This window comes from Citrus clementina, unplaced genomic scaffold (assembly GCF_000493195.1).
Source record: "Citrus clementina cultivar Clemenules unplaced genomic scaffold, Citrus_clementina_v1.0 scaffold_3, whole genome shotgun sequence".
Taxonomy (NCBI): Eukaryota; Viridiplantae; Streptophyta; class Magnoliopsida; order Sapindales; family Rutaceae; genus Citrus; species Citrus x clementina.
The window spans coordinates 24,674,634-24,700,614 of record NW_006262339.1 but is presented as its reverse complement, the minus strand read 5'-3'; the positions used below and the strand labels follow the sequence as shown (position 1 = coordinate 24,700,614).

The window sequence follows — 25,981 nt, the reverse complement described above, 5'->3', positions numbered from 1 at the left end:
CAAGACAGTTGAATAGATGACGCAATGGAGACGTCTCTGTATCGACTCAATTCAAACTAATTGTACAACTTCATTTCTGAAGGAGTCACCATTTTTAGTCCCATTTGGAGAATGTGTACGTCTGGTGTTAATGCTTATAATGAAAATGATGCACTATGTTTGGTGTTTTTCAATTTAAAAATGTGTCTAATAGTGTATTTTCAGAATTGGACTATAAAAATAGAAATAGAGAAACGATATAAAATTAAGGTAATATAGGACGAAAAACAGTATGGACAAGGAAGCAGTAATATTTGGTGTTTTTCATTTTTTTCAATAAAAAAATGAAAACAAAATTTTCAATATCTATTCATCATTTTTTGGGAAAAAAGAAGAAGCTTAAAGAATAAATGAAAGGGTGTTTTAAAACAAAAATGTGATTGGTGTTTGAATAATGACCCTCTCGGTTAGGCAAAACAGTCACATAATCATTTTTTTTTAAAACACAAACCTTTTGGTTCAGAAATAATCACACAAATCCCAATCTTTTAGCTAAAAAAGAGTCTGTGTATCTCAAAAGAGACATGTGTGATATTTTCTAAAAATAAAATATCTTTATAGTTATTTTGCCAAATCACGTGGTGCCTTTAGAAATAGGATAGATTTTAATTTGCCCCCAATTTAAAATGAAAATCTTTAATTTATCACCTAAAAGTATAAAAATATCAAGTTACCCCATTTATTGTTTTTAGGGCCGCAGCTACTTTGCGTCATGGGTTTCGTACCCAAGTCATTTGTCTTGTAGCATGGGCACCGTTAGATTTCATCTATTGGCTGCAGAAGAGACACACAGACGCAAGGGAGTAACCTGAAATAAAGGTAATGTGCCGGTAACACTGCAGGAAATCACTTTTTGACCAAAAAAAGTGCTGTAGTGGGTTGGACGATGTTAAAGTAACGCATGTAAAACAAGAGAAAAAGGGGTGCATGCAAGTATTGGTTAAAAACAAGAAGTTGGAAGCGTGCAAGTATGGGTTGGGGTAATAATGATTTGAAATGTTCGAAAATAGTGACGAAAAATTATGTAGCGTGTAATAATAATAATAATAATAATAATAATAATAATAAAATGATCAGGCAATGCATTGCAAAAGTAAGTGGTGGGGAAAAAAGGGGAAAATTCCCCTTTAACCTGAATAATATGTAATTTTAATTTTATCGCTAGAGTTTATATAATAGGCCATGTCATTTCCAAATTTGAACAACACCAACAATAATAATAAAACTAATAATGCTTAATATTATAATTATGACGACGACAATGATAATTTGCGTAATAATAATAATTTGGAAAATAGTAAATGATCAACCAAGAAATGGAGGTATTTTTGAGATGATGGAGCAATTAAAAGAGGAAACAAGAAAGAAAAAAATATCTTCGACACTCTATTTTAAGTATTTTTGTTGACAGTCTAAATTGTTTATTGTAAGTAATAGAAACTATGAGTTTTATAGTTTGTTACAGAAAAAGACCCAAATAAAATATAATAATAAAAAAATCCGTATTAGATGGATTGGAAAAGGATTTAAGTCAGTAAATGCGGCAAATTTCGTTAAATCAGGAGAAATAGTAAATATTGAATAAAAAATATAGCAATGGTAGTGAGTACTGTACAAAAAAATGTAAAATTTAGATATAGCTAAAGTAACACAATATTATATCTTATTCGATAACAATTTGAAAAAAAAATAAATAAATAAGTAAATATAGCTTCGTAAACATTAAGAAATAAAAAGCAAAACAAAAAATTTTATCATATAACACCAAAGCTATCCCTGACGGCATGCACAACGCATAATTATTTCACTTCAGCAGTTAAAGAAATAAAATTTAATTGCTTACTTTCTTTTGAAGCATCTCGAGTTTCATAATTTATTGCTGTTACACCGAAACTTTGAAGTTTGAACTTAGAAATTGTTAATTTTAGTTACATTTGATGTACTGATGAAAACGAATGAAAATTTTTATATCGGTGTGTTAAAATTGGAAATTATGAATGTATTATCGTAGCTTAATATGAATTAATATGTTGTTCAATTATGATTTTAACTGATAGTAAAGTAAATTTTGCATTAGAAAATTTAATTTAAAAAAACAATATGAATGAGATATTTGTTTATATAAATATTGCGTAGATTGGATGAAAAAAAAAATTGCATCTACAAATCAATCCGGCAAACTATGGATTACTTATGGATTGGATATGATTTGCATCCGATCCGAAAAAATATGAATTGGATTTCGATTCAGTTTAAGTCATAAGTGGATTTGATTTGATTGAACACATTAAAATCCGTAAAATTGTGGATCAAATATGGATTGATGTGCAATCCGCAAAATCTAAGACGCGAACACCCGTAAAAGTGAACCTTCGTGTGGAGGGGGATGTGGACCAACATATCCAAATTAAATGAACAAGAACATGTGGTAACGAACAAAGATGAACGATATTGGCGGCGGATGAGAAGAATGAAGGCCTGATTAAGTAGTATAGTGATAGATGCACCCCCCCCGGAGGCGATAAACAATATCAATCGGACACCAAGATGTCAATCGCACGAATGTCGGCATCAATAAGAAAATTGTTAGGCACGGGATGCAAAATGTCTCTCTACCCACCAATAAGTTATGAAGGGTTATTTAAAGTAAGAATAATATAGTTTCGGTATACTAAATTAGAAGGTGAAAGATGACTCGTACCTAAAAATATTACAGGACTTTCGAATCTTATGTTCATCAGGGAAGATAAAAGGGTTACGTTAGAAGGCATAAAAGATAGTTCCTTAGAAAACAGTAACTTGATAGGAGAATGTCCCATAATCTATTAATGCAGGTGAATATTCATTGTTGACAATTTAAAAATTAAGTAATAGGATAAATATAGCAAAAATTATGTATTAAAAATAAATAATGTAATGTATGCGATGAGAATAAAGTAAATTTACAGGAATGAAATTACATGTTAGAGTTAATTAGTTTGAAGAAAGAAGATGACGATAGTATGAGGACATGCTTTACATTGGTACCAAAGCATTTATTAATGCAATATTCAATTGGAAAAAGGAAAAATTGGTACATGTTAATTTGGGCTTTGGTTAGTTCCAATCCATCGTGAGGCCTTCATAAGAAGTGGATATGAAGGCCTTTAACGTTCTGCCATATTCGAGGGTAAATCTATTACCATTTTAAGTGTATGAGTTGGAGTTGATAGCGTGGTTATTGACGAAGAAAGAAACCGTCATAGCTTGTGTTTTGATTGCTTCGTGGTAGCATAATTGACATGAATAACTTAAATTTCAACGTCAGTAGGTTGGTACTGTTATTGATAGTGGGAATTTTGAGTTTTGTGGGATAATGGCTGTCAACATCGCGATGCAGTTGAATTAACTTGCAATATTTGTTTTAATACATGTATTTTTGCTGGACCCTCAATTATAATAGGCGGTATTATCTTGTAAGTGAAGGTTTTTTATAAGGTAATGTAAGTTGATGGCATAATGAACTGCAATGAAGAATGGACCTTATGTGAAATTAAATATTTCTGTGTTAGTGAGATTATGGGCTTGAAAATGCAAAGTCAAATAAAGAAGCGTGTATACAATAGCAAATGGACCTTATTAACTCAGTTGGCCCTTGAGAAAGAACTAATTTGTAGTTTTAGTCGAGCAATTATGGACTATCTTCATAAATATAGTATTATCATCACTTATCTCCAAATTACGATAGAAATTTGCTGTCAAATGATGTAAAATCAGGTTGGAAAGTAAATTTGTAGGTGTTGTTAATTACATTCTGCCTTGGGCCAGTTAGGTAAGGTTGTGTTGGTTGCGTATAAAGTAGTACTTGCCTCCAGGTGCAGCAAATACGACTAATTAAAGACCATGGGTATTGAATTGGGCAATGCGTACAGCAACGAAAACAAAGATATGCCGGCAGAGATAATTACATGGAATGTTTGATGCATTTGCTAAGATATGAATTTCCATTGTTCAATTAATTCTGAAGAGACAAATTACATGGAAAGTCAAAAATTACATTTCATGGTTTGAGGCAACAGGTTTGTGAAATATTATTAGATATAAGAAGATCCCTACATGCTGAAAAATTGTAGGAAACATGTGGAAAACCCCAAAGGTGTGGCCACATTTACATAACGATTTGTAGTTTTACTAATAAGCGGCAATAGAGACAATAATGTAACACGTGAATAAGATATACTTTATTATATGGTATTGCAAATAGCAATGGTTTTTACGGGAATAAAAACATCTCCATACGCAGCGAGCAAGCGAAGTAGGTAAGAGAAGTTATCCTGAAAGGTGAGTAAAAACTGCACATCTGATCCATGTTTTATGTTAAATGTGACATTGAAAATAGTTACAAAACATAGGACATCAAAATTTAACCATGCACGTGGGGACATACATACGGAAGTCCGGATGCTCGGATTGATCTCCGCCTGGTGAGGCCGCACCTAAAAGCCTACATTGAAAGCGACAAATTAGTGTTTTGCACAATTTGATCCTTCACCAGGGCTGTTGCGTCTGTCGAAAAGTTGTGATTGCGGAGCCATCCGATGCGAAACAACAGAAGCCGTACGGGTGGCGATCTTGAACGTTGTGATAATGAAATTGTTCCGCTGGAACCAGTGAATGTCAAGTGGCTCGATGGACTTGCGAATGAAGATGACTTGCTCTCGCCGGAATCACGCGCACGATGTCCTTTAAATTCGTGTCGATACTGTATCAAACCAGTATTGAGTGTTGCTAGTGTGTGTAACGGTGGGGAAGCTTAGGGTTTGTTGTTTTCATATTATTGGAAACTTGGCAGTATGTTACTTTGCTTTTGTTAGTGCGCAAAATTTAATTGTTTAAAATTTGTGTAACAATTTTTAACAAGTTATATATGCGTCGTGTTTGATTATTTAATTATTTTTCATTTCATATTATTAATGGGTAATAGCTAAGATATGTTCTAGTGCTTAGTAACTATTCAATGTCACATTTATAAATTTTTAATTTATATTTATAAATCTTTACTAATTAGATATATATATATATATATATATTTATTTATTTATCTTATTCATGAATTTATGCGGATTTACAGAATTAAATCCATATCTAATCCACCAATCCACGGAGCGAATTTATACAGATCAGATTCAGCAGATCGGAAAGATTGAGCGGATCAGATTGAATTACTGCTCACCCCTACTTGCAACGATTGCAGTTGATATCCAGTTACTACATTAATGGTCTTACCATACTAACTGATCATAGCTTCGTTGCATATCATTATTCGCAGGAAGTTTTGTGAATATGCCGGAATTTATTGTCCCTGCAATATATTCATTTAATATGTTGGCTTGTTTATGAATTTTCCACCTCTATGGTAAGAAATTAACGCTTAATTTAAGAACTACGCATCTATATATTTGGATTAATTTACTCACTGGTCAATAATAATATTACTTTAGTTAACGATTGTTGTTTACTAATGCTTCATTTGTACTCAGGTTTTATCTTATTGCGATTGTTGTTGTTAGTCGCATTACATCGGCCATGTAATGTGCAGATGACTACATCTATAACCATTGAATAATTTGATCATTCTTATGGCACCAGCCTGCGTATGACCCACTGTGAGTACAGCCGATATTGTCAATGGATACTCAACAATTTTGTCCCACACATTACTATGGCCAATGCATGCACCACACCTGTCCTGCATATGGACTAAAAGCATGCAATTGTTTTAGTTTGGTAGCTAGCTAACCAATCACGAGCTGCCTACGTGGGTTCTGTATGTTATAGAATCTGTAACTTAGCCAGCTCCTGCTGAAATATACATATTGGCACTGCAACCTTCTGCCTTGTATTTTCGATAATTAACGATTTATTTATAGATAATTAAATTTTATGTATACGGGCAATAACATCCACGTGGGTAAATGTTGTGGTCGATGCTTTTGCTGTCAGAGATTTAATATACTCGCACTGTTACTAAAAACACGTGCCTTAATTTGCATGTCGTTCAGTCAGTCATTACTAAGGTCGTCTGTAATAAATAGCCGCGTTTTTTTGTCATTATAGTGGCGAGGTTTTCAAAGTATACCATTTCATTATTGCGTACTGTTACAGACTGGTGACCCATTTTTGGCCCTTCAACAGCAGGTTCAGAACATGTATTGTGCGTGGTCAGGAGTGTCACTCCGATTTAATGACCTAAAGAACAATTGAATATATAACATACCACACGTTATTTGAAATCTACAACCACGTAAGCTCCAAGCAATCAATCTCTATGTTGCCATAGTTGGCGTCGTTGGTCACCTGTCAAACTGGGAATTGACTAGCTTATATAATCTGTAAGCTACAGGCTGCAGCATCAGCCGTTGGAAGTGGTTCGATGTGGAGTGAACAAACAAAGAATAGAAGATCGGACGGTCGTATTACGCCTTATGTTTGTTACAGATGTGAAAATGGTATACAAAAAAATGTCCACGGCCAACTTTTAGCGTTATTATTTTTGGCTGCACTGTCAGTTGCCCTTTAAAGGTAACAATATTGGGATTTGTGTATATTGTTCGCTGCAGCCTTTGTACTTGATGTAGTGGGTCCTCTTCATTGACTTTATTGGCCAATGCTGCACTTAGTCTTCATTCAACAGTCCCTGCCTTTAGTTGAAACCTGTCGGACCAATAAAATTGATAACGATTGTTTGTTTTGGTCAGAGTTCAGCGTAAAGGGATAAACTACATATAACACAAAGAACGTAAGTTGCTTCAATTTTGTCAAGGCCAAAGGTTTGCAAATGTGAAGTTATAAGCCGTGCAATATACAAAACCCCAATTCTTTGTTCAGTTCATTGGTAATAATATTACAGTATGATAACGATAATAACAACGATAATATTATTATTATCGTGGTGACTATACAATGATAAAATTAGTTAGATTAACAATATAAGTAATACTATTTTGTCTCGTTTCCCCCTTAACATTTGAACCCTCAGTACTGATAGTATTTAATGGTTACCACTGTTTATTTAATAATTCATATCAAATCGAACCAATTATTAAATACTAGTTCAACCAACTAAGTACTTCAAATTGATGAATGAAGAAATTAATATTTATTATTGTACCGATACAGCCAATATATTCGTTATAGTTATTTATGTAGTAATAGTAAACTTACTACACCAAAGAAGGGATACGCCGTCCATGCGGTGCAGAATAAGTAAAAGTGGATGAAGTACTAATAATATTCCGAAGATTTAGATAATGCTAGCCAAGATCGCAGGAATAACCCACTATGGCCTAGGCAGACTGATGCCAAGATTCAGAGTCAATTTATCACATGTTCAAATATATTGGTACTAAGTGTTGCAACTATTGCAGTAGTTAGATATGGCAGGGACCACGTACCCCATTAACCTTGTTTGCACGAGATTGTGTGGTTGGTGGAAAAACACTTTCAACAATGTTAACGTGACCCACCAGATGTTATGGCTACAACATTACAATGGGGTACACCCAAATATCCAACGAAAGTTTTGCTTGTTGTCGCCTTTACTTCTCAAAATGCCGTTTATCTTTATGACTCCCCGTGAGCATGGGTCACATCATATACAGGAATTGACAATAAGACTGTCAATCCTCCTGCAAAGACTGGACAATGGGAAAAAGTTGCATTCAATCTCCACGTGATCAATCATAGTACCACCCAAAAATTGCAATAAATCTCGTGCTTTGCTGCCGAGTTTTGCAACAAATCCATTCTTCTTTGACATAAGCGCAGGTGCGTTTTCTCCTCACTTTTTCAATTTGTTCTACGCTCCTTTTTTCAATGCTTGTGCGTTACCAACTATGGATCTGGTGTTTTGGTGCTATGTGCCTTCGTATACGGGTTGCCTTCAAATTGCTATTTAAAATTTGCATGACATTGTTGTTGTCAGTACTGTATTTCAACTGTGTCTCCTTTTACTTTCAATAGTCTTCTAATTTACTAAACAAAAAAACCCGGTGTATGCGAAATTTTGCCTTAATTAATTTTCCCCATATGTTTAATGCCTTGCATTTATGGATGACTCATGGATGGGGTTTTCGACCAATTGGATAAATTTAACGAATATTTACGCCTTACTGAATGTCAATTTCCTATGATGGTTACTGTCAGTGTATCTTTGAAACCAAGAGCAGACAAGCCGTGTGCTGTCTTTTAAAAGGTCATCACAAAGTCAAAATGCACCACCTTGTCACGAAGCTGAACTTCCTGTGCTTTATCATCATGTTTTTCACCTATATGCTTTTACAGCGGACGATTGTTATTTCCCAGCACGTAGACATTGATCCTGATTTTATTGTTCAACTAAATGGCCGTTTATTTAAGTCAAACTAACCCACTACGACCGTTGATGCAGGGAGGAAATGGCGTCATTCCCGCGTCTGGACGACAACCAACATTCACATTGCATTCCCCAAATGTCCCATCTGTATTCCGTTAACACCATGGATTATCCTCCACCTCCTCCCAACCTGCCACAACTGAATCCACCACCTTCGCTCCCCGGACCGAGGAATCCACAAACTCTCAACATCCCATCACTGAATCCACCATCTTTCATGAACCCACTACGAAATCAACCACCCCTGCACCGCGCCCCCCGAATGAGTCCCCTCCCACTCAACCACCCCCTTGTGCATGAAATAACTTTAAATCCCCCAGTAGGATTCATCCACCATGCACCGATTCCTACTGGGGTCCCTCGACAACAAATGCAACACCAAATTTTTAACCCTCCAAACCTCAATCACCCCGCGGTCCTTGAATTCACATTCGTTCTGGAATATATTGGTGACAGAATTGCAATTCACACAGATCAACCCACTCGATTCCAAATACTGTACCTGTGTAATGTGGCTTCATCTGCCTTGCATAACGAGTTTTCCCCACCTAACCATATCTTCAGGCCAATGGTGGCACCCCGGTGGCTGGGTCGAATGGTTAGGGTGCACAACGATGCTCTGCTCAGGGTTATCGTCCACCAATGCATTTCCAGGGGAGAATTTAGACTGTACATTTGGTTGTACTTTATTGCACATGGGAGCCTTCAGCACCTTCCTGGAATGGTGGTTAATTCGTCTGAGTTCCCCGCTATTCATGACTTGGGTGGTCTGCCACAGGGCCATGAAGTACAGCATGTGAGTCCAATTGTTTCCAACCACGATCACTCACGTGAATCACAGCCGCTGCCTCCTCCTGTATCCAACCTTGTACACGGCCATGACGGCCAATCTTTACGTTCGGTCGTTTCTAACCCAGTTGAGGTAGTTGTAGTTGAAAGTGCATCCCAGACCGCTGCTCCTCCAGTTGCTGTTCCTATAAACACCCCAAGACCCGCAGTTGCATCTGGTGAACCAAACAATGCTATTGCTTCTCAGATTCGTACAGTTGTTCCTCCTCATGCTGAAGTTGCCTCCGGGTGGAAACGAGCAGTCCAATGAACGTCGCAAGTACAAGTGCCAAAATTGTGGTCGTGTGGGCCATAGCAAATGTACATGCAAGCTCGTTAACCCTATTCTAACCAAGGCATGTGCAAGGAATGAAGGGGAGGTATAAATACATTGAACTCTACCCACACTATATCCACAGGGTGCATCGTGTGTAACTTCACATATGTTTATAATTATAAAATGGGTTAATACGTTTTGTGTATAGTAATTGACATTTTGTTATTTGCATTCCAGTCATCTGAGCAACGACGCACTGGAGGGCCAAGTGGAGATGCAGAAGTTCCGACAGCGATTCCAGACCAAGTTGTTTGACTAGTTAATTGATAGTGATAATGTAATGTGGGGTTTTTTTGTCCTTTTCTTCCTTTCTTACCTACGTGTCACCACCCGACCTGGATTATCTCCTTTTGTTGGTGTCGCACCCAACTTCAGCTTTTGTGGTGGGGTTTTTTGTTTTTGTTTTTTGTATTTATGCGAACATGCAGTTGTATATAGTTCCTGCCGCCACATTACCTGTGCCATGTGCCCTCCTCCATGTTTACTATGCGAGGAGTTATGGTGTTATACCCTACCCTATAGTAATAATTGCTTTATAAATTTGCATAATACTGGTGGTAAGAATAACACAATTGTCCATGAAAATCCCAATTATACTAATAACAACACCAATAGCATAACTAATAATTATAACGATGCTTAGCGGATAACTACGTCATTAATCAAAAGACTATTCTTTGTCCTGCTCAAACATAAACATTGGTACAATTAATAACCATTAATTGAGCACATTGTTATTTATATTCTGTATAGTGTTGGAAATATATAACTGTCAATGGGGGCAAACCATAATGCATGCACATACAGTCATGATTTCCCTTCCCCCACAAACAATAACTGGAGTATTGTTGGCTGAATTGTTGGGTGAGCCATTGTAAATGCAACTACGCAGAAGCAGTACTGACAATACCATTGACATCTATTTCACTGTGAAATTTGACCACCCATTGCATATGTCTGTACAAATAATATAACTTATTGTAAGTACATTTATCAGCTTTAACCAATGGGTAGTCGTTATAATAATACCGAAGCCATAAATTATTAATATGATAGGTTAATTCGAATGACATATATCAAACTGTAGGTACAAAGTATATTTACAATAACATTGTATGTGTTTAACAGCATAAGTGCTTGTGCATGCGATGAGGTGCCGCATTTGTGTTATATGTCGAAATGTATTGAAAAATTATATAATTCATAATATATTTTTTTCTTTTTCTATATTGTATAGAAAATTATAAATATATTACAAAAAATTGCAATAAATTATAACTATTTATAATACTATATTATGTTTCATGCAAAGTTCTATTGGGATAGAAATAATTTAGGTTAATGTTTAGTGTGACATGATATTGGCTATTAACTACTAATATGTGTTATATATTCATTTATGAACATGACGTTACCTTTATTTTAAAATGACATGAAATATAACTTAAATAAATTACTAAATAATTAACATCATTTGTTAAAAGATGTTAATTCTTCCGTTAATTTCTTATATATAACATGATATAGTTTTAATGTTATATTTTACTAAATCATTTCATTATAAACATAACATTAATTATCAGAGTAATAGGGACGAATTTTTAACTTCATTCCATATCCAATCCTATGTCTAAATTTTAGCTCACGGCACACCTCCATTGACATAAAGTTTTTAACTTGATTGTACTAAATAGTAACTCCACTTATTTGATGCCACAATGAATATTTTAAGGCTATCAATGCAGTAGGATTATTTAAGCAATCTCATGCATTTATAGTTAAAGCAAATGAGGCCTTCAGGTGATAACTACACCAACTTAGTTGGCGCACACGTTCATAACATAGAGTTTGGCACGTGAGTAACACTGGAGTACTATATAAGCGTCAGCCAGTTCCTAAGGAAGCAGTCAATGGACGCAAACACTTAGTTGAAACTTGGAAATAAAGGTTACTCTGCCGTCCACTGATATCTTTGGAGCTTTTTGCCTCGTGTGATATCTTGTTCTGGATATCTCAAATCAAGATTTGAAGCCCCAAACGTTGCCGTTACCCAGCGGTCCACGGTCGCCAAAGCAAACGCCACGCAACAGCGAAGGAAGGTCAGTTTTTTTAAGTTATTCTGTTTTCTGTCCGACCGGCGCATCCGTGGATTCGTACTCATTCTCAAATATATGTCTCCTCGTAGACATATGGTCTATGATGCACATCGTATTGAACCGGCCAAGCTTATTGTGGGTTTTTCCAGGATCCTTTGTATGCATTAATCTTATATCCCTGGTCTGACAAGTCTTGTGTAACGATCCTATATTCATATTATTAATATTTAATTTCATAAATTATGCCCAATAACAGTACTAATCATATTGATTGTTTGTAGACAATGCCTCGGGGGAAACACTATGTGATGTTTCTGGGTCGGGTGCCTGGAATTTATGGTTCATGGTCGGAATGCCAGAGACAAGTGATTGGTTTTCCCAGAAATTCTTACCAATCTTACCCCACCAGAGCAGAGGCTGAGGAGGTATTTCAAGCATTTCATCGTGCACAGGGGGCCATATGTGTCACGGGTGTTGAACAAGAAGCCGAAAGGGGGAACTTATCAGGGGCCTTCAAGGGTCAGATGGAAGAAGCAACCACTTCAGGTGATAGGTTAAAAGAAGCAGGCAATTTGGCATTATTCATCGGTTGCATTGTACTTGTGTGTGCGGTGTTGATTAAGATACTGGCGTAAGAACACACGTGTTGTAACTTAATATATTCCAGGTTGCGTTGTTCGGAGCCGTGGTATTGTAAATGGAATATGTTTCAGTAAGAAACGAAAATGAGATTGTCATGTTCCTAACCCCCTTGACGTCCCAAGACAATATAGGTGAATCAGTATGTAGTTGTTAGTACTTAAAAAAGTAATATATTCAAGTTAATAACATTGTTGATTATTTAATCAACGGTCAGCCATGTAAATTATAACCAACCAATTTAACAACTATCTATAAGGTGGATATTATGTGAAATAAAGTCCTCTGACAAAGCATTTATGTATCATAATAATAATTTGAATAAGAAACCCGGCATCAACACCAAAGTAATTGTGTCAAACGTAATCTCATTGAAATTACAGCAGTTCAATATTTATAAGCAAAACCTGTGCATATGTCTCATAGTGAAGCAGGTTCATTTTCCTAACCTTCCTACCGGGAACAGAAGACTGTGCCTTAGGAATGAAGATAGTCTTCGTGGAAGCCTGAACGTTGGCATATCATAGACTTTCGATGTTGGGGGCTCGAGGTTGGTGGGCCACGTTGTGTAAGGCAATTTCGAACAGGCCCAGATATAACAGGAACGACGTCGGGTTAAGACTTCAAAGGAGGATTTAAAATTTAAAATGATTTGACGAGATTCGAAACGGTTAATGCGTTTATCTGCACCACCCCCTCTGCTACTACAAACCGTTTTTTAGAATTTAAGACGATCGAATGTGGTGGATAGTCATTTTTAAGCAATCGACAGAACATAGTCCCTGTGGCCGTTGAATGAAAGTAATACCCAGTCGATTTGCGTGTTTGCTGGTAAGGAAGCGACGTGGACTTTGTCTCCAGGGTTGGCCCCAATTAACCGAAGGTCAGTTTATGGGGTATCTTGTGAAGGTGGACTGTTGAATCTGCTTTATTTTTTTGTGTTATTGAATTTGTAGTTTAATTTCGTCATTTCAACACAATAGTTTATCGGAACCGTCATTTGTAAAACTATGAACTTATATGATGGAATCGCGATTAACGTCGGCCGTGAATGTCTCAAATTTAGTGTTAACACCGTAAGGCATATTTGCGTCGTGGCTGTAATTGCTGTGCCTGTGCATTAACCAAAGTACTGATTTAAATCACTATAAGGGCAGATAGTAGAGCTCTGCCCCTAGTTCAAGAGTATGATAAAATTTATATGACTATTTGTGCTATTTAATTACCGAACATTGTATGTGTTTGTAATCGGCAGGTTTTGTTTTTTCCAGTAATGGCGCATGACAGACAGAATAATGTGACTAAACGCAAGAGAGGGAGGCCAAAAACAAATCGTGGTAATGCAGACAGGATCAGTGCATTACCTGATTCGGTCCTTTGCCATATTCTTTCGTATATACCCACAAAACACGCTGTGGCCACATCCGTTATCGCTAAACGGTGGCAAAATGTCTGGACTGCAGTGCCCAATTTGTCCTTTGATGATAGATTATGCCTACGGCCCCCTGCATCGACTTATGTTCCACTGCGTGGGTTTGCAGACTTTGTGCATACAGTCCTACTTCGGACAAACCCCGCCAAGATTGGCAAGTTTTCTTTGTATTGCTCCAGACCTACAAATTTGGCAAGGTTCTATGATTGGATTGCGACCGCCCTTATGCGTGAAGTTGGGGAGATTCAACTTTACCTTGGCCAGCAGAGCCCGTGGAGTTACCGGAAGCCATTTACAGTGCAGCCTGTCTTAAAGTACTTACACTGGACTCAGATTTTTCCATCCAAGTTCCTTATAGTGGGACATGTTTTCCAAGTGTCAAAATCCTAAGTGTTCGGCTGGAAAACCCAGAAAAGAGTGTCACTGAGAATCTTTTTTGCAGCTGCCCTTCGTTGGAAGAGTTGTCGGTAACGTGTGAATTGCATGATGATACTCCTCCTCCAAATTTGATCATCTCGTCGGCGACACTGAAAACCTGCAAATTGATAGTTCGATCAGAGGATATGTTATTTCGGGAAGTGGACTATATGTTAACAATTACTGCTCCGAAACTGGAAAGCCTGGAAATTTATTCTGACCTTTTAGGATCGTTTGTAATGCATGACCTGCATTCACTGAAAAAAGTAAAATTAGATATTATGCATGCGGAATGGGCACAGGTTGATCCTTACCGGGCAATTCAATTGCTCGCCGGGATCAATAGCTGCAAGTATCTCCATTTATCTGCGGGCATTATGTCTGTAAGTAATCACAGTTACTACTTATCGTCCCCTAGTATCTTTATACAGGCATGGTTTAGCATGGTCGTATCTCTGATTCAGCATTGATAAAGCAAAATTATCTCGACTTATGTTCAACTTTAGTAGCTATAGAATTTAGTAAATGCTTATAAGATTTGATGATAATTAAACATAGTCTGATATTAGTTTTGTCATGTGCAGGCTGTTGACCATGCTTGTGATAGTTGCTTCCCCAGTTTTAGTCAGTTGAACTACATAGAAATGGGGGTAGGACCCATCAGATGGCGAGTACTGCCGATCGTGCTAAGAAGCTCACCGAACTTGGAAAGTCTTGTCCTGCACAAGGTCAGTATCTTATTGAGTTGCAATGATAATGAGTTCAGTGAACACATTAAAAGTTAATACGTTGTCGTCTTTGACATCAGGAATGTTGGTTTCAATTCATCGAAGAATAGTTTGGATGGCTTGAAAGTGATTTTGATGTGCCACACTGTTTGGTGCACACTGTGAAGAACATTGAAATCAAGGGCGTTCAGGGTGACGAGGATGAAAGGCCCCTGCTGAAGTACTTATTACAGTTTGCAGCAACGATGGAGAAGATGCTGATGTGGGCGAAGGCCTCCGTACCAAAAGAAAACCGGGCCAACCTTCGGGAGTCAATTTTGCAGTTGCCGAGAGCATCCATGAAGACTACAATTGAAATTAAATGAAAGCATCCAGGTAAGATGTGTTGGTGGTTCCGCTGCAATGATGTGGGTCCTGGGGGAATTTTGGTTTTTGTATGAGTTTTTTATGGATGTTTCATTAGTACCACTTGTGGCTGTTTACCCTATAATTGTCATGGCCACCTTGTGGATGTTTACCGATAAGTTTTCGTTGTCATGTATGGAATTGTTTTCTGGCATGTAGACATTGATGTGTTAATGCATTTGGTTTTGTTTGTTGTGATTTCCTGTGAACCAAGTGTTTTTGGTTCCGTGTGCTGCTTAAAAATTTACTGTTGATAACATTGTTCAAGGGAAAGGGGGGTTGTTTCGTAGATGAAGGGCAATGGGTTCGACGATAGTTATTTTGATTTGTGTTTCATTATTCTGTAAACGGCATCGTTCGAAAGCGAAGAAAAGAAATTATATTTTTTACCCGAAATGGCGTCGTTTAACGCTGTTCGGGTTTGACCCATGTCAAAATTAATGACAAAATCATCAATATTTTGTTTAAAGTTGTCACGTGGACAATCGTAGTTGTCCAGGTACCGAACCACTAAAATTAAATAACTTAATAGCGGGAATTACCAGTAACTTTCCCGCCGAAGATAACATTTAAACACCACCAAGTAACTGCATTGAGGTAGCGTCGTAGTGCAACGAGCATACTTTCAAAATCCGATAAGAACAGGAAGTTTGTGTCATCTCCGCGCAATTTATCGGCTATCTCAATTGAGTGGAAAATACTACCCTGTCCACAATTAGTTTACAATTGAACGCGGGTACCCACAGTTATATATATGAAATACACACGCACATATTCCTCCGCACTCTTTCATAATTCATATATTATGTGTATTTTTAAATTAATCTCATCTTTCCGTCGTAACTTTTGCAAATCTTTTTTAGTTAAAAGCTTGAGGTAACTCTCAATTTTATGTCCTAGTTTTGTTTTACCAAACAGTTATCATGGAATAAATTACGCAGGTTCTGTGGTTTCTATGTTATTTTTCTGTAATTTTGTAATTTTGGTAATTTTATGCTGTTATGATTCTGTTTAAAACGAGAGAAAAAAATTAGCTACTGCATGTATAACCAACCAATTTAGAAGACAAGTTCGGAGTTTAATTTCGGCTTACGGATATGAGATTGTGGCATTGAGAGCGCTTTGTGATGCTGTCTTCTAAATCAAACGCTGTTTTTATTGTAGTTTTCATGCTTGCTTAAAGTAAATTTCACTTATAATTAAATAGCTTATTTTCGTTGCTAATCCCGTTTACATTGATGCCTTGTTAATTTGTCACTTTCATCTATGATTTGAATTTCAGAATTTTGTATTACATATGAATAATTATATAATAGGTTAGTCCCGTTACCTGTAATGCATACCGATGGAGGCTAATGCTTAAGCACAATTTCTGAGTTTTCGTTGTTCTTGCAGACGCTGGAGATATTATGTCTTCTGATGTAGATAGTGAAGCGGACAGCGACATTGCATATGAAATTGTTGACGTCGTTGAAACTGGAAGCTATTCAGATAGTGAAGACGGCTGCCCGGATGAGTCAGGCGATGAACTTCCAACACTTACTGGGGGAGCAAATGAACAAGCACCAATCCCATCTGAAAACAATCCATCACAAAGCCATTTACATGGGGAGATAGGCACTACCGAGGGACAGACAACTAATTACGAGGTCCTGAAATCAATGGATGTTGTTGGGAAGGAGTTTGCATCAGAAGAAAAAACTGAATTATTTTTCACTGAATATGCAAGGGCCATAGGATTTGGGGTCAGAAGGCACAATAAGAGATGGAACACAAAAGGTATGTTAATTGGAAGGATTTGGGTATGCAGTAAGCAGGGGTTTAGGAGTCATAAGTTTTTAGCTCGAGATAATCGAAAACGAGAGGCAAGACCTATAACAAGAACAGGGTGCGAGGTTGAGTTTCGAATTGGGGCCAAACAGGGGGAAAGTGGATGGGTATGTACTCATTTTAATGGCAAACATAATCACCCCTTAACACCTCCACAGCAAGTACACTACATCAGATCTCACAGAAGGATAACGGAGCCAGATCTAGCAGCTGCATCTTCGTTGAATAAAGTGGGAGTAAGGCCTTCACAGATACACGAATATATGGTGGAGAGGTGTGGTGGGTACAGGGAGGTTGGATATTTGAGGAGAGATGTCCAAAATCGATTGGACGATCACAAATGGCGACAGTTGAAGGAATCTGACGCGGAGACATGTTTGTCATATCTAGAAGGGAAGAAGAGTGCGGATCACGCATTCTATCATGACTTCACAGTTACTGAGAATAACAGATTAGGGGATCTATTTTGGTGTGATGGTGGAGCACGTGCAGATTATGCCATTTTTGGTGATGTTATTGCATTTGATGCGACATACCGCACAAATGCCTATCGTAAGCCGTTTGTTGTGTTGTTAGGTGTAAATCACCATAGGAGGACCATTGTTTTCAGGTTTGCATTGTTGTCAGATGAGACTGAACACACGTACACTTGGTTATTGCACACGTTCTTATCAGCAATGGAGGGGAAACAACCAAAAACAGTTATCACCGATGGTGATAAGGCCATGCGGAATGCTATATCGAAGAAGTTTCCACATTCTCATCACAGGCTTTGTTGTTGGCATCTTGGCCGAAATGCACAAGCTAATGTGAACAAAGAGTTCACATCAGACTTTTTTAGTCGATGCATGTTGCGAGCATATACCAAAGATCGGTTTGAGCAAAAGTGGAAAGAAATGGTTGAACGCCACAATGTTGAAACCCATGAACAAAAGTGGAAAGAAATGGTTGAACGCCACAATGTTGAAACCCATGAATGGGTTTTGAAGATGTATAGGGAGAAGACTATGTGGGCTGAAGCATATTTGAGGGGGGAATTCTTCGGTGGAATGAGAAGCACTCAACGATCAGAAGGATTGAATGCATATCTTAACCATTATGTGAGCATCAAACTACGGCTCATAGCATTTGTGAAGCAAATGGATAGGCTAATAGATAGGCAACGAGAGGTTGAAGGGAAGGATGATTTTGACAGTGCAGACGACCAGCCTGTGCTTATGACGCATATGAAGCCGTTTGAGTGAGCGGCTGCCGATGTTTATACCAGACCAATATTTCGACTGGTGAGGGATCAAATACTGCAAGAAGGGATGCATATAGCCGTACAAGTGTCGTGCGAAGAAAAATCTAAATCATTCACAGTGAAGAAGTGGAAAGTTTCAAATGAGGAATGGCGGGTTAACATACAAGGGAAATGGGATAATGTGTCTTGTGACTGTCTGATGATAGAGACACTAGGAATACCTTGTTCGCATATGTTTGCTGTCATGAAGGTAGAAAATGTAGACTCAATTCCGCATTCCATGATTTTAGCTCGATGGACTAAAAAAGCCAAACTTGGCCTCAGTTCAGAGGTCCAATGTACATTGAGGCAACATTACATGAGTGTTGACGCACGCATGGGCTCCCTTCATGCTGCTTGTCGGACCCTTCAGAAGGTTGCAGCAAAACGTTGTGAGGCATATGAGTTAGCTATTGCAGGAATACATAAATTGTCCATGCAATTGGAGCCCATGTCATGTGAAATAGCTAAAGAAAGACCAAAGGGGAATTTGGGGAGAAGATTTGACGTTAATGACCCCGTGGTTGTACTGACAAAAGGATGTGAGAAGAAGCCAAAAATGGGTCCTTCACAACAGAGAAAATGCAGCCGATGTGGGAATGGAGGACATACCGTACGAAAGTGCAAAATTATTATACAGCCGGATGGGGACCATAATGACAATCCAAACCAAAGCAGTCAGTTCATGGGTGAGAACACTGCATTGCCTGCAACGAGACGTTCAGGAATTACAGACAAGGGAAAAGAACATAACAGGACCAACGAATACGACCAACATTGCTCACAGCAAAGTCGCAACAGCCGTGCTACCAGTTCAAATTCGTGGTCCCAGCCGTATGCAATGAGTACAGATAACGATTCGACGGAGGACACAATGCTGCAGCACTTGTTACCAGATTATGTTGTCCATAACGCAAGTGCATCAACTTTTGCCAGTACGTATGCTAATATTTGGGGTGGGAATCGAATATGAATCAACCATGTAATCCTGGTTTCTGAAAGTATGGAGTAACCCTTACCTCCGTTTACAGTGAGTCAATGTTATTAATTTAACAACCAAACTTCTTCCTAAGTCAAAGGGTTTACAATTAGTAAAATGAAGCAACTTTTACAGTAACGGTAACAGATAAACTGCATTAACCATCACACTGCAAATGTGTGTAATTAACTAATAGTTTGAATGATGTTACTGATAGCCATATGCAGGCAAAATTAATATCTGTTGCACGGCCTTCACAATTGTACAACGCAGGGCCACAGTGTGTGGATTACAGGGGATATAACGGTAGCTTCTGGAAATTACTATCATATTTGTAACACAATGTACACACATTGCCAATATACTTTCGTTGTCTTTGTTAGTTTAACAAGCACCACATTATTGATAAAATAATCCACAGCCACTTACACCGTACATGTCCTGACGAATTGTTGGTTAAACTGTAATCCATAATAATACTCTTGCAGGTGTATGTGTAAAATGGTCAGTGCTATAACAACATTTCAATCATTAATTAACAGAAGTTCATATGTACATAGTTGTAATTGTAATTACCGGATGCTATAAAGGTAATTCGTATATTACAACCCTACCACCCCCATTAATATAAATGGATAATTATTAGTCTTCAGTTGGAAAGCAATATATCAGCAACAACAAACTTGGTTAGTTAGCCACATAATAACCAACAATCTACAGATCGATCCCAGAACATCTACCTTCGTTGGCCATGCCCCATTTTCTTTGATTTCAATCTATTCCGCCTTTGCTGTCTTTTTATTTCTCCTTCTCCTACGGTAACAAATGCTTGTCTATGCTTACGGTAGCTGGTAGCACTCTCCACAATTTTATCCTTAACTAAGTTCTCCCGAAAGTGTACCAACTGCAGTATAAGGCTTGATCGTTCTGCATCTGAATCGCACCGCATCTAAGACAAAAACATATTAATGCAATTTCTCTTGATTTGTACGCCTCATATCTATTAAGGTAAGTCATGAATTACTCATGTCAGTACCTTTGTCAAAGGTCGTTGCCTGTGATGAAGTTGCTTCATTAACAGACAAACATATAGTCCACAATCGATGCCATGCAGCTCTTTCGCCTTTAATGATGGATGTGAAACTTCACAACTCGAAAATATAATACCACCAGGACATAAATTTGCCCGCTCATTTTTCAGAACCACATCCAAACATTTAAGCTGTAAAATCAAATCATTGTCATTAATCATCGCCATGTATAAAATGCTATTAATGAAAACATGAAATTCAAAAGATACAAAGTTGTGATAGCCTGCATATACTGTTTCAGTAAAGGCTACACTCACTATGCGATGCACTTCCATTAGAAATAGGTTTGTCGTCATACTGCTTGCCAGTGGATCCCATATCTCAGCGCGCAGCTCTGTAATAATAACTACTAGCAAGTACCAATGCCCGATCCCATCGCATATGGGGACAACAATCTGTCTTACCACCGGTACAAACATTAACAATCATATTGCAGTCTACTATAAACAAATCTCATATAGTAAAAATAAAGCATCTATATTTACTCTACCCTATCACATGAGGCCTTGTAAGTGCAACATTGATTATTGGATGCTATATTGCGTAACCACATCTCCAACAAACGATTGTCGCCCGCGACATGTGCCTGCAAGTTGGGGTGAAGTTTTGATAAGTTTCATGTATCAAGTAATGATAAGGTTTGCACCGTACAAAATGGACGAGCGATTATCCTGACTTCCAATCATAAATAATCATAACACACTATAATCAGTCAGATATCGATAAACTCCCCATTCCGTCAAACATAAAACATGTTGGAAATTTTTAGTTGCCCACTCATGTACCATGTCAAGCACCGGCAGAAACCAACTAATGTGGCCTGTTGTGCCATTGAACAACTGGAACTCACTCAGCATTTCGGACAGTGTAGAAATAACCTAGAAGACGAAATAATTTCCCATCATGATACAGTCGTTACAGTACAACTACCTCACAAGTTTGGCCAATAAATAATTTCCATCACAAAACATATGCATCAAATATGAAGGACACTTCCAACAATATTCTTAAAACATACCTCAGCATTGATAACCTGTCGAAGTGCTAATGACATAATGGTTTTCCTACTCAAACAATTTCTTTTGGTCTTCACAAGTGTCTCCCTGAATCCAACAACATAAGTTAGCACCATTTATAAAGTTAAACATCTCCGAAATCAATGGTACGTTTCCGTTCCTTACGACGAATTTCTTAATTCGTATCCAATATTTGCCGTCAATGTACATTGTTACTTACCATTCGTCTAGGTCTTCAGCCATTATGTATTCCAGTAACATTATCTCTTCCGAGTGTAGTGACATCGGAACCACAAATGGACCAGCCCTGTACTGCAGTGATAGATGCTTGTTTTGCTCCCTACATGATTGTCGACTTTCAGCTGCTGATGCATTATTAACAAAACAAAGTATACTTGAACCTTCAATATCAATGTTTCCAACAACTCCTTTTGACAGGCTGCAGGTATCAACTGCCTCAAAAGCATTGCCCTCTACAATCAAAGGTGTTGCACTCCATTCATATCTGTTAACGCCACTGATACACTCCTCATCTGAACAAGTATAACTGCCTCCACCAGGTGGCCTCCCCCCGGCCGGGTTTTCAATAATGGCCAACTATAAAAGTATACACATACTTCAATGTTACAGAATTATTTTCTTTGTAAAATCACATTCACAATTTACACAGTTAAGTTCATATAATGCTCCTAACATTGTAACTTTCTCTCTACCGACAAGTTCGTCTTCACGTGAACAACTTACCCTTGTGCTTTTATAACCCCCTTTCTTCTCTATCCACTTCAGCAACCTCTTTATCTCGACAACATTCCATAGTGCCACTGGGCAGATTAATCTATCTCGATAAAGGCCTCCGTACACAATTGAATTAAAGAACAATAACTGACACATGATACAACCATAGATAGAAGATATTACTTCTCAATAGAAATGGTATATTCACAACGAATCAATACAACCAAATCAGTTAAATATTAAGGGTAGATGGAATGACATTAATTATTTATTTACCTCTAGGTATAGGACACAACCACCAACGTATGCAAGCTTGTCCTCCTTGTACCTAATTGTTCCTTGCATCAATCTATCGAAACAAAACGTTGCACAATTCATCTTCCTTATACAGTTAATATGGATCAACGAAAATAAAAATGACGAACTGATGTGCACCCCTATTGGAGAACACAAAACAGTGCATAATGTAAATAGCATAAATGTCACTTTGAAATCATCGTCGGCTTCCCTACAATTACGTAAAATATCTGACAATCTTTTAATGTTAATTCCACTGGATGTTGCATTAAACTTGTGTAAGTATTCCGCCACTCGAGACTTATCACCCTCCAACTGAAGAAGTATTCCACCATCACTAACTCCCATTATGTAACTAAAACTAGGACCACTAAGCTCTACCTTACTATCATTTAAATCTATTGTGCAACTCGCTGTGTCTATCCTTTCAACTAACCAACTGCATAGTTTCCTTTTCAGCCTTCCACAATTCAGCTGAATCAATCTGCCCAATCCTATCTCAGATGCTGCTTCTTTTTGTTCCTCTGTCAATTCTGCTATAAGGGCTGCTAGCCTATCAGGAGCACACCTAGTGAGAAATTTGGCTTCACCTTCCACATATTTGTCTTCTCGATGCTGCTGACTTCTATATTTGCTTTTCCGTTCAGGTGGCAAATTCTTAAATTCTTGTCCAATTTCCTTTCGAACCTGAGTCATTCCCCTCATATGCTTTAGTCATTTTAAAAAACAACCACAAATTCATTTTTTACACAATCGACTACACTTTCAACTTACTCACCTCTTTTGTAATGCATGCCCTTCCATCGATTGCCTTCATTCGTCGTACCGCTTCCCCACTAATCAAATTAATAAACCAAAGCACAACTCATTATTCATCACAGTTCACATAAATACCATCTTCGGCTGTCATTTACTTTAATTTTTTTACCCAAATTAAATTAAACCCCATAACTTACAAAAAAGTTACGAATCCATTGTTGCAACGAGCACCTTCATTTCCTCCACCATTGCCATCTTCTACACATTCATTGCACCTGCTGGAATCCCATTCCTTTCGCTTGCGACTAGTCACTCCATCCATTCTTGCAACCTATTTCAACCATAATCTATCATTTATACTGTTTTCCATTATGGAATAAACATTATTTCCTTTACCTGTCAGCTGAAATGCAATTATTCAAATCTCAATGTCATTTAAATATGTGGCAAATTATTTCCAACAGCTGTGTCTACTACATTTCATAAAGTCTTTTCGAAATAAACCAACCTCACATTCCATAACCGAATAAACCATCCCTATTCCACTCACGAATTAACATCAACTTAAATGAACACACTTGTGTACAAGCCAAACAAATTCTACATTACTTACGCCATTATAAATTATTAACATTTTTTGCAATGCTTGTACAACAACCACCAATGTTTGGTTTTTCCAGAATTGCTTGTTCAAATAATCCTGCCTTTTCATGCCTATACACTAATTATTAATCTGATGTCTACTGTTTCACATATATTTATCTATCAAAATCTAAATCACCTCATCAAGGTTTCCTTCTATCAGTTGCATAATAACTAACATATCAATTTTCATAACATAATATATTCCCAATTTCTACTTCTTCCTCCCAATTGCTATTTTACAACCAAACCTAACATTCTATGCCTATTTTTACTTGTTCATGCGTACCCAATCAACTACCGTTTACTATTTAGACACGTGCACTCAAATTAAGAGCCACATATAAATTTTCACAGTTAATACATACCTCAATGTCGTATTAAGGCTCCCGCGGACAACTAATTGCAACGAAATTGCGAGCAGATATGACCTCCAAATATAACTCTCCACAGAAATCGCTACAGTTTAGCTCTGCTCACTTTACTCCAGCACCACTCAAATGGTTGTATGTTGACCTAGATGACAGCAAATGACGACAACTTCTAACCTAACAGCGTAACTTATTCATCACTTAAATCCCCAGTTTACGCCACAGTACCCGTAATCTACTTTCTACCCACTCACCCTCTAAATCAATACTTTTTTTCCCAAACCCCAACCTAAGAAAATTAACTGACCCACTAATTGAAGCTTCTGAAAACAGTTTCAATATTACAGCACACTTCAGCGGTGGGGAGAAAGACGTTCATTACCATTTCTTTTTTGTTTTACTGATACTATTCTTCTACCCGGTTACCCATTTTCAAACTGTTAAATCTCAACCGTCAACTATATTTGCAACCAATCTAAAGGCTTAATCGCTATAGGACAAAAGACTGGGGTACCAAACCCCTGACGCAAAGTAGCTGGATCCTGTTAAGAAGATTAAAACAAAAAAACCATGAACACATTCCTTATTTGCCCCTCATCTTTTGGACGGAAATGAAGAATAAATTGAGGTTTACATTGAGAGCAAATTAGAGATTATCATTTTATTTAGGAATGAATTAAACTTTATCCTTAGAAATAAAAAATTCAAGAGAAGTACATCAAAAAAGGTAATATAGTTTTCACTTTTTATGGAGTATCTGGGTAAGGGTATTTGCACCCCACTATTTTTGTAAATTCACCCTACTTCTAGAAACTAATTGCAATGAATTCACAATATTTTTTTAAAAAATACAAATTAATAAAAATTTTGTATAGTTAATCAGTTAAATCCTTCTATTAATTTTTTTCTTGGGTTTTTTGACCATCTTTAATCATAAAACTTTAATACAAGTTTTATTTTAGTATTTTATTATTATGATATATAGCGACTAAATTACCATAATAAACACAAGTTATTGTATCTAATAATTTATGTATCTAATTTTGTGGCTTATAGTATAATATTTTAAAATAAAATCTAATTGTGATTTTCTCTAGTGTGTAAATAACATAAAATTGACATCCCAATAATTTACATGAGTATCATGCCCTAAAGATACTATTTTAGTTTAATTAAAGATTAAAACTCATACTAGTAAAGTAGTATTAGAAACAATGAATTTGGTATAAAATTAAAAAAATATTGAAATTAGAGTAAATTCTTAATGGTTTTACCTTATAAGGGTAAAATAATCAATTTAAACTTATGACAAAGCAATCTTTGTAGCTAAATATAATAAAATAATCTAAATCACAAGAAAGTAAACTAAAGAAAATCTAGTTAATTAACTCTACAAAGTTCTTCTTTGTTTGAAAATTTAAAAACATAGCATGTATGTTTTATAATTATTTTTTAGACGAAGTATTATCATTTTGATTTTTGAGGAATATCAGTAAAATTTTTATATTATAGTGGAATAAGCCCAATAAATAAATAAGTATATAAAAAGTTTTTGTCATAGCCACAGTCTCATAGAGGTGGAAGCAGGGGAGGAGCAGGCCAAGCCAGGCCACAGAAAATATCCAATTGAAAAAGTAAGAAAAGA

At 37.0% G+C, this 25,981-nt stretch overlaps 3 protein-coding genes across 3 annotated transcripts in view; all 3 read left to right on the top strand.

Moving 5' to 3' along the window:
- Positions 1-13,625: 13,625 nt before the first annotated feature.
- Positions 13,626-15,294, top strand: LOC18049126 (putative F-box protein At3g44060). Its single transcript, XM_024187219.1, has 4 exons — positions 13,626-14,098; positions 14,227-14,584; positions 14,786-14,929; positions 15,040-15,294. The coding sequence occupies exons 1-4, from the start codon at positions 13,626-13,628 to the stop codon at positions 15,292-15,294; spliced, it is 1,230 nt and encodes a 409-aa protein (XP_024042987.1).
- Positions 15,295-16,743: 1,449 nt separating this feature from the next.
- Positions 16,744-18,408, top strand: LOC18049125 (protein FAR1-RELATED SEQUENCE 5). The gene has a single exon (XM_024187218.1). It carries the CDS (start codon positions 16,744-16,746, stop codon positions 18,406-18,408), a length of 1,665 nt encoding a protein of 554 aa, XP_024042986.1.
- Positions 18,409-25,550: 7,142 nt separating this feature from the next.
- LOC112095427 (uncharacterized hydrolase YugF-like) overlaps positions 25,551-25,981 on the top strand; it is a 2,636-nt gene continuing 2,205 nt past the window's right edge. The window contains exon 1 of the mRNA XM_024187217.1: positions 25,551-25,559. Within this exon, the coding sequence (XP_024042985.1) occupies positions 25,551-25,559 (9 nt within the window). The remainder of the gene's footprint in view (positions 25,560-25,981) is intronic.

Coding starts and splice junctions, on each gene's coding strand:
- LOC18049126 (XM_024187219.1), top strand. CDS start 13,626: ATGGCGCATGACAGACAGAATAATGTGACTAAACGCAAGAGAGGGAGG. Junction 14,099..14,226: donor ACAGTGCAGCCTGTCTTAAA/GTACTTACACTG, acceptor TCTTTTTTGCAG/CTGCCCTTCGTTGGAAGAGT. Junction 14,585..14,785: donor TATCTGCGGGCATTATGTCT/GTAAGTAATCAC, acceptor TGTCATGTGCAG/GCTGTTGACCATGCTTGTGA.
- LOC18049125 (XM_024187218.1), top strand. CDS start 16,744: ATGTCTTCTGATGTAGATAGTGAAGCGGACAGCGACATTGCATATGAA.